At 32.5% G+C, this 17,213-nt stretch overlaps 1 protein-coding gene across 5 annotated transcripts in view; it reads left to right on the top strand.

Moving 5' to 3' along the window:
* LOC111640843 (CWF19-like protein 2) overlaps nucleotides 1–12,615 on the top strand; it is a 35,649-nt gene extending 23,034 nt beyond the window's left edge. For 4 of the 5 annotated variants that reach the window (XM_023386914.1, XM_023386911.1, XM_023386913.1 and 1 more), the window contains exons 7-12: nucleotides 562–656; nucleotides 8,143–8,259; nucleotides 8,446–8,601; nucleotides 9,882–9,962; nucleotides 12,189–12,290; nucleotides 12,362–12,615. In XM_023386914.1, coding sequence (XP_023242682.1) covers nucleotides 562–656; nucleotides 8,143–8,259; nucleotides 8,446–8,601; nucleotides 9,882–9,962; nucleotides 12,189–12,290; nucleotides 12,362–12,499 — 689 coding nt within the window. In that variant the 3' untranslated portion in view covers nucleotides 12,500–12,615. The remainder of the gene's footprint in view (nucleotides 1–561; nucleotides 657–8,142; nucleotides 8,260–8,445; nucleotides 8,602–9,881; nucleotides 9,963–12,188; nucleotides 12,291–12,361) is intronic. The other variant, XM_023386912.1, reaches the window with a different exon arrangement.
* The last annotated feature ends 4,598 nt before the right edge of the window (nucleotides 12,616–17,213 follow it).

The following is a 17,213-nucleotide window of genomic DNA, read 5'->3' as shown; positions in this document are numbered from 1 at the left end:
ATTTCCAAAAACCTTTTTTATTAGGGTGCAATCTCATGGCGTACCATACTAAAAAGCAGTTAAAAATAAAAAATTGCATTTAAAATAGTACAGTAGAAGCTGAGTTTTTTAGGATAAACCTTAACCCTCTCCCTCTCCTCTGTGGGGGGGAATTTCGAAAAATCCCTTCTTAGTGTAGTACATTCTCGTGACATACCCGAACTGTGTATCAAATTTCAACTTTCAACTCTTAACCATTTGGGCTCTGCACTTATTATTATTATCATTATCAACAACCCATCTCAATTATGTTATAAGATTGCTACAAGGTTTCATGAGCATAGTAAACTCTGAATTGTTTGTTAATTTTTGAACACATTGATGCTAAAAAAGTATGAATGGTGTTCCACAACCTCAGAAGGTTGAGAACTGCTAATGTATAGCATCAGAAAGTATGTTGTACGTAAAATCAGAATAGTTTTTTTAGTAAGTTTATTTGCTGAAATTTATTTTAAATTGCATTTCTTTTATTTTTGTATGAAGTCATATATTTAAAATAATATAATTTTTAATTATTTACAGAACACATGAGAAGATCTTCGGCTCTGGGGAAGTGTCAGTTCTGTTTAGACAGTTCCCATATGAAGAAACATTTAATTGTTTCTCTTGGAAAAACTGTAAGTAGTTGAATATTTGTAAAGCAATTGAATTAAACTGTTGTGTAAAATTAATTTGTTAATTAAAACAGTTACTCAACAGTTAATAAAAAATCAACCTGTTACTGAGGTGTATTCTATAAAAGATCTTCTATAGGATACATGCCAGTAACAAGTTTGATTTTTGATTGCAAGTGTAGTAAACTTCTGGTGTTAGTAAAGGGTTGAACAGTACAGTTAATTTTAAAAATAATATCTATTAGTTTAAAATTTTGTTAAATATCTGGAAATATTTTATATTATTAGTTAATTATTCATTTATAATTTAGTTTTGATGCAAAAGTCAATCCAAACTTTTATTACATTTGAAATTTTTTGGAAATTATTACTAATAAAAGAACCNTGTATTTACTGTGAGTCCCATTTCTTCTCTTTTTGATACTAGTTCATTTAACAGTGTTTGTAGTTTTTTTCTGATGTAGCGAGAATGACTGTGTCATCTGCATTTCTGAGATTGTTAATGCTTTGAACAGTACAGTTAATTTTAAAAATAATATCTATTAGTTTAAAATTTTGTTAAATATCTGGAAATATTTTATATTATTAGTTAATTATTCATTTATAATTTAGTTTTGATGCAAAAGTCAATCCAAACTTTTATTACATTTGAAATTTTTTGGAAATTATTACTAATAAAAGAACCATTGTGCCCCTTTCTCTCTCTCTCTCTCTCTCTCTTTTAATACCTGCAATTTTTGTCCAATTCAGATGAAATTTTGGTTGTATTCATTTTATGTTCTGACAGAAAGTATAAGCTATTTGTTTTGCAGAAATATTAGCTATAGACTAAGTGTTTTATCAATTTTGGATTGGTGATCACACTTATGTTGCAGTGACATCATTTAGTTCATGTTTGATGAGGGAATTTCCCTTAAGTCGCATTTTTAAATATTTTGGCAATGGCCTAAATGGCCTCTTCTGCCTGTACCTTCTCCTAGGGGAGGTTGGCAGCCAAAAAATACCACAAATCTCTATTGTTGTGGTCATTCATCCGGCCTCGTCTTCTTCCCCTTGATCTTCTTCCCTCAATCTTTCTTCTGATGTGAGTTTGGGGATTTCATATTTTTCTCCCCTCAGTATGTGTCCACAGTATGCTAGTTTTCTCCTCTTTATTATTTTTATTAATTCTCTTTTAGTATCTGCCATCTTTAACACCCTGTCATTAGTGGTCCTGCTAGTCCATTTGATCTTCAACACTCTTCTGATTGCCCACATCTCAAAGGCCTCAATTTTCCTCTCCATATCTTTTCGTAGTGTCCATGCCTCACATCCATAAAGCAAAATGAGCCAAATGTAGCATTTTAGTGTTTTTAGTCTTAATTGTATATTTAGTTTGTTTTCACACAGAATGTTTTTCATCTGGTTAAACTTATCTTTAGCTTGTCCAATTATGCTTCGGATTTCCTTTGATATGTTATTGTCTGAATAAAATCTTTTCCCCAAATAACAGAAACTATCTACTTGTTCAAGGTTCTCCCCTCTGCATTTTATCTTTATTGTATGCTTATCTTTACTTATGCACATTGTCTTAGTCTTCTTTGTACANAATCCAACAATGCGACCTCTCTCAAACTCACTTAACTGAGTGTAAGGTTGTCGATTGCGTCGTAGAGGCATGTCTGTCACACAATGAAGTCGAAACCACGAATAAAAGCGCAGAACATATGCACAAGTCGTCACAGCATGCACTTTTATACCAGATAGCGGAAGCATTTTTTTCCCTCTGGTGGCGATGTAACACAAGAACCTGCTCTCAAAAGCTAATCATTTACATATCTAGCTAAGATGATGTAACATACCAATTTTTATTCAAATCCAACAAGTCCTTCATGGTGCGTTATTTTTTTTGTCGTCCAGTGTATTTACTGTGAGTCCCATTTCTTCTCTTTTTGATACTAGTTCATTTAACAGTGTTTGTAGTTTTTTTCTGATGTAGCGAGAATGACTGTGTCATCTGCATTTCTGAGATTGTTAATGCTTATCCCGTTAATCTTTATACCTGCTGTTCTATCTTCCAGTGCCTCCTGCTTTATGTACTCAGCATACAAATTATATAGGATTGGTGAAAGTACACAGCCCTGTTTAACACCTGTTTTTGCTTCAATCCATTCAGATTCTTTATTTCCCAATCTAACTTTTGTTTTCTGATTCCAATATGCATCTTTAATGATCTTAATGTCTCTTTTGTCTAGTCTTAGGTTACAAAGTATTTCAAGTAGTTTATCATGCTGTATCTTATCAAATGCTTTTTTATAGTCCAGGAAGCACACAAAAATGGGGACATTCATATCGATTGTTTTTTCAGTGATTTGAGAGAGGACAAAGATTGCTTCTCTTGTGACGACTCCCATTCAAAAGCCAAATTGAGTATTATTGATGTTACTTTCAATTTAGCCATATATTCTGTTGTGAATGATTTTAGTAATATTTTGCTTATATGGTTTAGCAAGCTAATTGTTCTGTGTTCACAATGTTTTATAGTTCCTGTTTTCTTGGGTATAGATACCGTAATAGAATAGTTCATTTCATCCGGTGCCTTCCCTTTTTTGTATATATTATTTAAGATGTCTGCTAATGCATCTAATCCTTCGTCACCTATATTTTTTTTGATAAATTCAATGGGAATTCCATCTGGTCCAGTTGCCTTACCTTCGTTCATGTTTTTAATTGCATGTCTCACTTCTTCTACCATAATGTCTGGGCCTTCTTCATCTATCTCAGATTCTTCAAAACACCAAAGGTATTTTGAAGAACCTGAGATAGATGAATATTGTGTTTGAATATATTCCTCTCATGATTTTTTCATTTCTACCAAATTTGTTGTTATTTTGCCATCTTTTTTTCCTACACATCCTGTTCTTAATGGAAATCTTCCTGTTAGTTCCTAATCTTTTTATGTAGGTCTTTGGAGTTATGGTCTCTTTCCAATTCCTCGCATTTAGTTTTTAGTCAGTTTTCTTTTGCTCTTACAATTTTTTTTCTGTATTTGTCTGTGTATATTCATATACATTTGTTGATTTTTATTTTTATGCTTCTTCCTTTCATCCATGAGCTGTAAGATTTCATTTGTCATCCATGGCTTATTCTTTTCAAATTTTTTATATCCAATTGTTTTCTCAGCTGCATTAACAATTACTGATTTCAGTATTTGCCATTGAACCTCTGGATTTGTCATGTAGTTGCTGTCTTCATGTTCTTTCAGTTTGTTCTTGATAATTTCTTGATATCTTGATATAACAGAGACGTTTTTTAGTGCCTCCATGTTTAAAATTTGTTTGGGGCTTCTTAGTTATTCTTAATTTACAATAAAATTCTTAGTTATTTTTAGTTTTAAATTAAGGTTGCTTTACCAGCAAGTTGTGATCAGAGCCACAATCTGCACCAGGGTAAGTTTCGGTTTTAGTGATCATGGTCTTGAATCTTTGATTGGTCATGAAATAGTCTATTTGATTTCTGATTATGTTTTTAGAGTTATCAGAAGGGGCTTTCCACATATATAGTCTTCTCGGTTGATCACACCAGGTATTTGCTATTGTTAAGTTGTATTTACTACAGAATTCCACTAGTCTGTCTCCTTTTTCATTCCTTTCTCCTAGACCAAATGGGCCTACAATCTCCAACTCTCTACCCTTGCTAACTTTTGCATTTAAATCTCCCATTATAATGGTAATTTCTTGTGACTTAGTGGTTTCCAGTGCATTTTTTATTTTTTTGTAAAATTCCTCTCTGTCTTGGTCATTTGCATCTGTTGTAGGTGCATATACTTGTATTATGTTTAACTTAAAGGGCTTCGTATTGATTTTCACAGCTATTACTTTGTCAGACTGTTCTTTGAACCCCTCCATAATATTAGCGAATTTTTCATTCATTATAATGGCCACTCAGTTATTGTGTGTGTTACCTGCTGAGTGCCAAATTGTGTGGTTTCCAACTTTCATTTTGCCTGAATTAATCCATCTCACTTCGCTAATTCCAAGAATGTCCAGGTTGTATCCTCTCATCTCTTTTTTGGCATTATGCAACTTTGCTTTTTGATATAGGCTCCTCACATTCCAAGTACCAATATTGGCCTTTCCGCAGATTCTTAGCACCCCCTGACCATTGAAGGTCTGACGGAGACTGGGGGGCCAAGATTTGATTTGTAGAGTGCATTGTATTTGTAGGTAGACTTGGGAAAGTAATGCAGTGGTTTCCCCTTGCCTTCTGCATTGCAGTGCTACAACCTTCCAATCACTATGATCTGGCTTGTAGTTATCTGGACATGAGCCATTTTGTTATCATTTGATTTCTGCCTCAGGCTAGTATCGATAGAAGCTGTTTCCTCTATCGGGGTTTTGGGTCGGAGTTTTTCTTCTCCTAGGTATCTCTCTTAGTCTGGCTCCCACTCCACGAAGACCTGCCGGTAGCTAAACTACCGCCGGCATAGTTCTCGAGGTTGTTGAAGCACACAAGCCCCTCCACCAAGTTAAGATAGAGATACCTTCAAAGGGATTTTGAACTTACTTCATTAAATTTAAACTTTAAAAAAAGAGAGCCACATCATATCACTTCTGTAACAAATTTTTTAAAAATCCTTCCATACTGACCATGTGAAGTTTTATTATCCAATCAGAAGTAACGGTCTAACAAGCCCATTATTTAGAAAGTGTTATTGCTTATCTAACTAATGTACATACAGTTCATCTTTGTTTTATCAATGTGGAATTAAAAACACTTACTATTTTGTCCAAAAAAATACAAAAAATGTTTAGGGAAGGGTAAAAGTAAAATTGGTCAGGCAAATTCTAGATCTAAAAGAATAAGAACAATCAAGGCTTCTAAAGGCTGTGAAGTCAAACTTGAGTAAGAATGGCTTTGTCAAGGGCTGCAGAAACAGCATTACAACATCAATCATCAAAACAATATTAAGGTGTCCAGTGCTTTTTTTGTCATAGAATGCAATGGAATAGCATTCCACTACTTTTTTTTTATATATTTTAAAAGTTTTAAGAGAATTTTTGAAAATTTGATGTTTGGTCCATGTTGAATCACTCTGTTGAGCATAGACTACCTTTCCTCTACTCTTCTTCACACTCAGGCAATACCAATGAGTAGTCCCGAGTCTTCATCCCCTTTATGAAAATGAAAATGTTGAGCATAGAAGATCGGCAATAAAATTATTAAGACAGTCCTGCTCCTGCTTGTGTACCGAATCTTGTGTACGATGCATGTAATATGTTTTTAGTAATGAGATGAGCATTCCACTACATTTTTTTCCCAAAAAAAGCACTGAAGGTGTCTATTACTAAAAGAAGACAGCAAGTAAATCTTTTAAAAGACAATAGAGCCTTTACTCGGAATGTAGTATATAAAGAAATTTTATAAAGAAAGATTTTAATATAAAAGCCCAAATCTGTTTACATGTATGCAAGTGAATTCTCTATAACTCCAACTATTTTTGTCCACTCAAGGTGAAATTTTGTTTTATTATTCATTATGTTACAACAGATATTATAAACTACTTAATTTGTAGAAATGTTAGCAACTGAAATCCATTAAGAGATAGTTTTAGACTTGAAAACATTGTCTTGAATTTCTTGAAATCTGTACTCTTTTCAATTTTTTAATCTTTACTTTCTCATAAAAAGTATTACATCATGCTTGATGGGGAATTTCAAGTTAATAAATAATAATAATAATCTCCTATTCACACTCAGATTCTTTAACATTATAAAGTCAACACACCTTACTACTGAGAAAGCACATTTATTCATCTAAACAAACGTTTTCAACCCATTTCATGGGCCATCATCAGGTTAAAGACGTTTGAATCAATGGCTTTTCGAACACGTTCAAATTTAAATTATATTAGAACATATGTTGAAATAAAATTAAGTAAACAAGCATAACGAAATTAATACAATAAATAAGAAAAACGAAATAAAAGATAATAAAATGAAATACAAAATATGGTAATTCCCCACAATACAATATGTAAACATTTTTTATAGTAACTCAGGTTTTTTGAGCCTGGTGGATGTATCCTCTTACGAGTTCTTTCTGATTATGTATTTCCATGCCGATGGTAAAATGGTTGCATCTTTATAGTTTAAACATTTATCTGTTAAGCTAGACCTGTAGAACGCATAATTACCGCATACGACGACCTAGAAAAGGCAAAAAGAAAAAACCGGATGGAAGCAGTAACATCACAAAATTCACATATAATAAACGTCTATCTCCAGTTATGAAAGAAATTGCAAACTACAAAAACACCAATATTGTATACAAAAGAGCTCCCACCTTATATACGTTGCTAAGAAATGACAAAGAAAAAATTAATGAAAAAGAACAACCAGGAGTGTACGCAATACCATACAAGAACGACCAATTAGGAATAGATAAAGAATATATAGGAGTCACAAATAGAAATCTTAACGTAAGGATGAAAGAGCATAAGTATGACATAGCAAAGAGCAGATATACAACAGCGTTATCAAAAATAGCACAGACAGATGGATCCATAGTTAAATGGGAAGAGGCCAGAATCATTGCAAATGTGCACTCACCAACGCTTGCATCCACAACAGAGAAGTGTGAGATCTACAGGTCTAGCTTAACAGATAAATGTTTAAACTATAAAGATGCAACCATTTTACCATCGGCATGGAAATACATAATCAGAAAGAACTCGTAAGAGGATACATCCACCAGGCTCAAAAAACCTGAGTTACTATAAAAAATGTTTACATATTGTATTGTGGGGAATTATCGTATTTTGTATTTCATTTTATTTATATTTTATTTCGTTTTTCTTACTTATTGTATTAATTTCGTTATGCTTGTTACTTAATTTTATTTCAACATATGTTCTAATGTAACTTAAATTTGAACGTGTTCGAAAAGCCGTTGATTCGAACGTCTTTAACCTGATGATGGCCCATGAAATGGGTTGAAAACGTTTGTTTAGATGAATAAATGTGCTTTCTCAGTATTAAGGTGTGTTGAGTTTATAATAATAATAATGTTTTATTTTGATTTTAATATATATTTGATTATAATAGATATAGTTATTAATCACAAATATAACTATTTCTGTAAATGTTGTTAAAATTTTATTGTGATACATATGTTATGGATGATTTTTTTTCAATACAAATTATTAGAAATAGAACAAATCATGGAATAAAGATAAAAAATATTTGTTTTAAATTAATTTTTATTGAAACACTGCAATTATTGATTACAAGTTTTTTTTTAGTCATTTATTATATGATTAAAAGGAAAAACTTTTAGGTAATTTAAAAAAATTTGCTTTAAAATCTGAACACTTTTTACTTATACAGGGATATTTATTTCAATATAATAATATCTTTACCAAATATTAGAGTAAATATAAGTGATTTATTTTCGTTAAGATATTTAATTAACAAAGCTCATTTATACATGCATAAATATACAATTATAGGTGTACTTATCATTGCCTGGTTGCCAATCTTTAGTTGATTATCATTGCTACATTGTTCCAATGGCTCACGTTACTTCTGGTACATTATTAGACGAAGACGTTTGGTCTGAAATTCAGGTTTGTAGCCCGTTTTATCTTAATACTGATTCTAAGTAAGTAAAATAACAAATGTTTTTAACTGTAGTGTAATCTATAATGTTTTTAATGTAAGTTTGATTGTATTGAATGTAATTAAATTCAGTTTAATAATTAATCTTTCAAAAAACATATTTATTATTTCTATTGTATTTTAATTTAATACAGACCTTGAAAAAATGCCTGATTAAAATGTTTGACGAAATGGATAAAACTGTTATATTTATGGAGACAAGTGTTCATCATAGATGGCATCCTCATTGTTTTATTGAATGCATTCCTGTACCAAAAGAAGATGGTGATATGGCTCCTATGTACTTCAAGGTATTTATTATTATTAATGTCATTGTGTACTTGTTTTCAAAACATTGTCAGTTTTAAATATATCATATACTGTAGACTCTGTTTGATCAAGAAATATTACTGTATTTATACAAACTAGCATGCAGATCTTTACAATTTCTACATTTCTACAAAGCACATGATTTGAGATTCTAGCCTTGACTTTTTTATTAATTCATTCTCAAAGGAAGCCATAACATTCACTATTCTTGCTCTCTGCTAGAGGCAAACTTCAATTACAAACTTTACAATTTACTTTTAATGCCAGTTTGGGTAGTGTTTTTATTAATTAGTTCATAACATAACATTAACACGTTAAAAGTTTAATAATTGAATGGTTCATTTCAAAGCATGTATGCTTTTCAGTGTAAAATCATTTGCCTTTTTTGAACTTAATAACATCAAATATTGTACAGGATTATTCATAAACTGCACAACTGATACTATATTTTTTAACATTGAAATAAAGGGTAAACTCTCCAAGATTTTTTATGTGAGTCACAAATGTTCAATTTGTCCATCTTTGCTGATGTGACAGATATTTAGCTGATAATCCATTTTCTTCCATGTGCATGTCAGTTCAGTCTCTTGCAGAGAATGTGCCAGGCAAGGTACCGACTTCTAACCTTACATGTGTAGACTTGCAGGGGCTATGCTCATAGATTTGTCGAACACAATCTACAGTATTTTCACTTGGTCCTGAGCATCCAGGACAAGGAGCAGTGAAGAAACAGCCTTCATCCTGGAATTTTACATACTATTTCAGGATGTTTACATGGGTGGCTCCTTATGGAATTCTGCCCAAAATTGCTGCTGTACAATTACAACAAGCAAGGTTCCTGCACATTCCAACACACAAGATGACTTTTCATATTTGCTTATCGCCATATTTGCTACTATTGCCTCCTAGCAACAAATCACAGCAACTATATTTAAAAAATTGAATACAAATGATGTACTGTGTATCCATAGTATCGACAATAAAATAAATTCTAGAATTATAAATATTTAAGTATTTAGATATGAATTAATGATTTTAATATGAAATACCATATCTAGCAACATTATTAAGATTTCTGAAAAAAATTTATTACTGAAATTAATTTTTCATTAAAATTATTCATTTACTCTAATTTTATTATAGTATTTGTATTAAGTATAGTTGTTATATCAATGAACTTACATTATTAACAAATGATAAGTACTGTCCATATATAATGTTTGTTGTTGTTATTCTAAAACTTTTGTTTATTCTTTTTTAGAAAGCCATTATGGAATCTGAAACAGAATGGTCACTTAACAAGAAATTAATTGATCTTTACAAGAAAGATCTTCTTCATTCGGTAAGTTTAATTTTTAAGTTAATCTGCAAGTATACTTATAATTCCTATGTATAACCAAAGAAAGAAAAAAAGATCTAAATTGCCTTTATTGTTGGAATTGCCAACTACACATATATTAAATAATTCTTTAAATTCCATAATCCTGTGTGTGCAGGTGTAAAGGAACTCTTTTGGTGATTAAATGATCCAAAACACAGAAATTTAACTTCATTTACTGTTTATTTCAAGCATTATTAGATGCATTTTGGGCTGACTTTCATTTTACAGCCCTTCATCAGTAACTAGTATTATTTAAAAGATATTTTTTAACTAATTTTGTATTTATATATAACAAATTTAATGAATAACCCTTACTTGTAGGCCTGGAATGCATTTGATAATGGATGAAATCAACCAGAGTAGATGAAATTAAAATTCTACATTTTGAATCATTGAATCACAGTCTTCCTTTACACTTGCAAACACAAGATTACAGAATTTAAAAAATTTTTTCATCTAAATTTCGATTTATCAAAAGAAACTTAATTTATATTACCAGTTTAAGTGGAAATCATGTTATTTTAATTCAAAAATTTTCCCCTGAAAGGGGTTAAATGACTGGCTTGACACTCTTGCTAACAGGAAAAGTATGGTGCACAGGAGCAAGTCACTACTAATTTGAGGTGGAGAGCATATATTTTAAATTAAATAACTTAATAATGTGATTAAAAATTACAGTCAAGTTTTAACACCAACAAAATAAATTTTCATTTTAAAATTTTTAGATGAAAACATTTCAATCTGAAGCATATTCTTCTAAATATTTAACGTTACAGTTTTAAGTACATACAAGGTCTGTTCAAAAAGTATCGGACCTTTGGTCGGCAAAAATAAATTTATTGACTTTGAGGTACAAATGATTCTAAGTAAGTAAAATAACAAATGTTTTTAACTGTAGTGTAATCTATAATGTTTTTAATGTAAGTTTGATTGTATTGAATGTAATTAAATTCAGTTTAATAATTAATCTTTCAAAAAACATATTTATTATTTCTATTGTATTTTAATTTAATACAGACCTTGAAAAAATGCCTGATTAAAATGTTTGACGAAATGGATAAAACTGTTATATTTATGGAGACAAGTGTTCATCATAGATGGCATCCTCATTGTTTTATTGAATGCATTCCTGTACCAAAAGAAGATGGTGATATGGCTCCTATGTACTTCAAGGTATTTATTATTATTAATGTCATTGTGTACTTGTTTTCAAAACATTGTCAGTTTTAAATATATCATATACTGTAGACTCTGTTTGATCAAGAAATATTACTGTATTTATACAAACTAGCATGCAGATCTTTACAATTTCTACATTTCTACAAAGCACATGATTTGAGATTCTAGCCTTGACTTTTTTATTAATTCATTCTCAAAGGAAGCCATAACATTCACTATTCTTGCTCTCTGCTAGAGGCAAACTTCAATTACAAACTTTACAATTTACTTTTAATGCCAGTTTGGGTAGTGTTTTTATTAATTAGTTCATAACATAACATTAACACGTTAAANTCCAACGAGAGCGCACTACATGACCTCACTCATACGCCGATTGCCAACGACTGACGCTTTCTGCAGGCGGGAAAAAATTCAGGGCTGTGCATGACTGTCCCCTCCACAACTCCACCGAAGGAGGCCTCTCTCGCAATCATTGGTTTACGCGGAAAAAAATAAGGTCCGATACTTTTTGAACAGACCTTGTACAGTATACTCTCGATTATCCGTGTAATGATTAACCGTGAATGCTTATGTCTGGAATACAAGTACTGTATGAGCAATAAAATAAATTCTGCACTGTTAACTCCTTCTATTTAAAGTGGTATGTTGAGCATTTAACCTAATTTATACCTTTTATTCAGCTTACAGGCATGGAAATTTGGGTTCAAATTCAATTTGGGGCTTTTTTTCTTAAATAGTAGGATCGATTTTTTTTTCATCCCTCGTTCCTACTGACCGACTCCATTAATTATTAATACCCAAGCTTCTCCAAAATTTGTAAACTTGTGTGTCGAGAAAATTCCATCTTACGTAATAAACAATACGTAGAAATGACACACTGGATCCTCTTTTGTCTTCAGAATGGACATGCAACAAAATTATTGTATCCATATAAAACATTAAAGCAATTTTTCTAAAATTATCAATAAATCTTTATCAGTTTATGTAAAGACATTTATTTTATCTCAGGTCCCAAAAGGTTTGCCATACTTTAGTGTGGAATTTGGTACGAGCGGTGGATTTGCCCACGTTGTAGAAGACGAAAAGCTATTTCCATCGTATTTCGGAAAAGTAAGACTCAAATTTAACTTTTTAAATAATGATTTTTGCGAGTAGATAACATAATTTTCAATATTTTAAAGGAAGTCATCGGTGGAATATTGGACGTGGAACCGGTCAGGTGGAGGAAGCCACCGAGAGAACCTTTTGAAAATCAGTCAAAGAAAGTTTTAGAATTCACACAATTATGGAAAAAGTATGATTTGTTGCAGAAACAATGACTCATTCGCTGCTTTAATGAGCACAGAATGAGTCATTGTTTCTGCATTGAAAAAGAATCATCTGTAAATATTCTTTGTATTGTTTCATAAATAAAATCATCCACAGACAACATAAATAATGTTTGGTAAATTGAATATTTATTAGAGATGGATGAATACTATTCACGAATACTACAAATACTTCCAATATGGTGTCATACGTAGTCACGGAGCAGATCCAGAAGTACCCCAAGAGGGGCTAATTCAAATATGAAATATTCACGCCCCAATTTATTTGCGGATTGTTGTATAAACCATGGCTTTGTTCACTCGCCCACCAGTGGCTGAGTGGACAAAACCACGGAACATTATTATTTGATGGTGGGTTCACGCCTGGCCAATGGGCAAACAATGTGGAGTTTGCTGTTTTTTGACATTGGTAACATCTAAATAGGGGCAGTTTCCCATAGAAATTATTTTCGAGAAGTAAAGGGGAGATCTCGGTAGATCGCCCATGTGTTACGTTGCCGTAAACAAATAAACCATATTTTCCATCATATTAATTTTTTTCTCAATGGTACTGTTTATGTGAAATAGCTAGAAAAAGCAACTTAAAAAAATAAAAATTAAGAGTTTAAAGTTTTATTTCCTAGAATTTAGTATTGTTTTTGTTTTACTTCATTAATATATTGAATTAATTGTTAAACAAGTAAAACGGCAAAACCGTATTTGGGACAAGACTATGTCTCGGAGACTCACTACTAAGGGGAGTCACTTTGACACTCAAGGCGGCTCTCCTTCTCATTCTCCAATCTTTGGTATCACTGTTTTTGGGCGCGATCTTTCAAACTTCGCCAGCCACGATGCATTTTCGATGAAATTAACCTATCCAATTTCGAAATTTCTCTCCGTTGCGTGTCGGCCCGGGTTGAATTTTTGTCGATGCGTAACGAAAATTTCCCGTTTTTGAAAAAATAATCGTGGCTATTGTATCGTCCGAAATTATTTTTTTTTTTATTTTGCACAAACAATATACAGTTTAACCCGATTATAACGTCGTCGGATATAACGACAACCCTAATATAACGTCAAATTTTTATCGGTCCCAAGATTTTACTATACTAGATAATGTTAAAAAAACCCTCCACTTGTAACGACACCCTGTTTTAATGTCATATTTGAAGCACTTCCAAATTTAAAAAATTAGATTACAAATTTTATTTAACATAGAAGAAACTGTGTGTTCGGTCCTAAGGTCAGAGTTCACTTCTCAGAATGACTGTGGGTGGTACTCTTCCCAGCTAACTTCGGTGGGGTGAGGTGCCTGTTTTGCCTGTTTGTAGAAGAGGGTCGCCATTTTGTATTTTATTTTGACTCGGTTCTCGGTCCCCCGACTACCTACGAGTCTGGATTTTTTTACGCACAAATGATTTGGGCACCTAATACTCTGTGCCAAATATTAACGCTCGACATGTACTCCTTCATACCTCTATGCTGGTAACATAAAACGACAGTACGATTTTATAAACAAAACATAGTCTTGTCAATAAATGGATATTAAATATGTGGCTTGTATTATCTAGAACAGGAGTCGCCAAAGTGGTCGATATCGACCCCCGGGGTTCCATATAACATTATTTGGGATCGATGGAAAAAGTAAAAGTAAAAATCAGAAATATAACTACACATTATGTTTTTGAATATTCTTTTTAATGGATTTATTAGTACGTTTTGCAGATTTAGAAAATATTGATATCCCAGATTGGATTATGGTGCTATTTTCCACTCAAATCGAAAACGTTCACATCAACTTGCAAGATGAACTTATCGAATTATTAGCTGATCTTGAAGAAAAATCGCTTTTAAAAATTTAAATTTTAGCAATTTCTGGACGAATATAAATATAACACAAAAATATACAAAACTTTGTGATATGGTAAATCCTTTCTTGCTGGTATTTCCAAGTTCGTATAAGGTTGAACCTGGATTAGCCATGATAATTCTATCTTAACCAAACAGAGAAATAAGTCGAATGTGGAACTTTCAGGAAAACATCTAACACTTAGAAATTTTGAAGCAAATATTGTTAATCTTGCTAATGTCGTTTTCTCTACCACGAGAGTATATACAGTAGAGCCTCAATTATCCGACTCAATTGGGGACTGGGGTTGGTCGGATAATTGAAAAGTCGGATAACCGAAAAGTATGAAAAAATCCATTACAGTAGAGCCTCGATTATCCGACCCAATTGGGGACTGGGGTTGGTCGGATAATTGAAAAGTCGGATAACCGAAAAGTATGAAAAAATCCATTATTACTGTAGAATATTATTATATCCCATGTAATTAGTATGTTAGTATATCGCTATTAACCTACTTCGCGTTGAATTTTCATCGATATTAAGCCTAACAAAAATTTTTAAAATAATAATCGTCGCTATTGTATCGTTAAAAATCAGAAAATTAAGCCTCATTTAAATACTAGCTCCCTTTCATGGTCGATCCCGTGTTGCCAGCTAAAACACGTAAAAATAATATTAAAGTATAGCCAAGACATAGCCAAATATTGTAGCGCCACATCACTAGCGGACATTTGAAATTTGCCCACTAGGACGGTCGGATAATCGAGGCTCTACTGTAATGACATCATTACAGTAGAAGCCGAAACTGGCCGATATGGCAGTTTACTGCTGTGGGTCCACTGGTAGGTCCGTTGTCCTTTGCAACTTCGTCCTATGTTGACTAAAATCAAATTCCTTGTTTTCTAGTTCAAGTTATCCACGAGTGCAACCAGAGTCGCCTTGTAGGAGTGCTGATCTGACATTGAATCATAGAGTTTGAAGCTTTTTTTTTTATTTCCGCCCTGGGGCGCTAAGAGGGCCTCTTTTTAGCTGCCCAATTATGGGTTCGGTCAGGCCCATAATGGTGCGGCTGAATGGTGAGAGACGGGGCCCGACATATCCGAACGAACCACTCCACGTAAAATTCCTGGGGATTTTTCGACCCAGTTCGGATTTGATCCCGGGTCTCTCGGAGCGGTAGGCTGGGGTACTCGGGATCGAATCCTGTTTTAATTTTACTGTTTTAAATGTAGTTGTAAAAGTGATTTTAACATTTTCTTATAGATCTACTATATTCGATAATAAATTTAATATTTGTTTTTAGTATTTTAATTTGTTTTTGTAGTCTGTATTCTATACTGTGGGATGTAGGAATTCTTTATCTATTATTATTATTATTAATGTACAGTACGTATTGGCTTAATAAAGAAATCTATTAGTCATTGTATAATTTTTTGCAATCTACTTTGCAGATAAAATGAGTGTTCTCGACATAGTAAATTACAGTGTGTGAATATATTTTGAGTCTTGCAATCCTTATTTCTGATCAGTTTACATGCTTGTAAATTGGTCGAAAACATTTATTATGATTAAAGTTATTGCTGAAAAAGCACGAATGGTGTATTTTATTCATTTATTTTATCGTCAAATCTCGGGTTATTAATTAAACAGGAACTTTTTGAGTTGGCTACTTTTGGGCTACTTTTTAGAAAATTTTTGGCTACAAACACTAAAAACATCTGGCAATGTTGGTTTCTTTGTTTCGTTTGTAAGGAGGGAAAAATGACCGCGATGCTGCAGAAAATGTCAGGTAATTAGACGAAATGTTTTATCCACCCTTGCTATAACGGGTAGGAGCTCGCCATTATCGTTCTTGGATGACGAGGGCGAGTGTCGGATTAATGTCAGTGTCAGTCACAAAAGAATAGGAGGCTTGCATGTACCGTTTATGGTGAGTTTATTGTTGAGGAAATACAGTCGACCCCCCATAACACTGTTGATAATTCCGTGTTATATGAATTCCATGTTGTACGAGTCGCTTCGATTTTGCAAATACGTGAGCCGTTCACAGCCCGGAACACGTACTTGTAAAATATAAGTGACTCGTATAACATGGAATTCATATAAAACGGAATTATCAACAGCGTTATAGGGAGTTCGACTTGTATACCGTTCTTATATTTTAAAGATAAGCATTAATAACGTGTTACGTCGTTAACTTCGTCACTTAATATTAACCCGTTACCTCTATTCCCAATTAAGTTTATATAATAATAAAATTAAGGGTATATTAATTAATGACAATCATTATTGGTAATTATTATTTTGCCTATGTTTAATAATAATTTTATTTATTTAAGTATTGTCATAAAACTTCGTAAGATGATAGAAAATTACATATAAAAAAATAAATCATTCTCCTGTGAAATTGTATTTATTTGAAGTTATTCTTTTTAATTAAAACAGCGATACCCAAACAAGGTTAGGCTTGGTCTAGAGCAGGGCTTCTCAAACTATGGGTCGCGACCCCATTTGGGGTCGCTTAGCAAAATCTTGGGGTTGCAAGATTTTAATGCAGAATATTGAAAATAATTTGTGAGAGTTTGAAAATGGCATGCTTTGTGTCTTAGGTTTCATGAGTTGCGCTTTGTGTCACTTCTGGTGCAGCAAGACAACGATTCAGCAACACTGATTGTAGTGTGAACTAGTGTAGTGTTGTCGCTTTTCAGTGTATTCAGTTGTCTCTGTTCCATTGTAACACAAGAGTGAACTGTGGTAGTACACCATTATTGTTTTTGTAAATTTGTATATATCTTTATTTTATATTTTTTGGGTCGCGAAAAAAATCACAATCATAAATGGGGTCGTGAATAAAAAAAGTTTAAGAAGCCCTGG

Source organism: Centruroides sculpturatus, unplaced genomic scaffold, assembly GCF_000671375.1.
Source record: "Centruroides sculpturatus isolate CEXI.00-Female unplaced genomic scaffold, Cexi_2.0 scaffold1388, whole genome shotgun sequence".
NCBI lineage: Eukaryota > Metazoa > Arthropoda > Arachnida > Scorpiones > Buthidae > Centruroides > Centruroides sculpturatus.
Note: the sequence above shows the minus strand (reverse complement) of the source record. Positions and strands in the feature narration are given on the sequence as shown.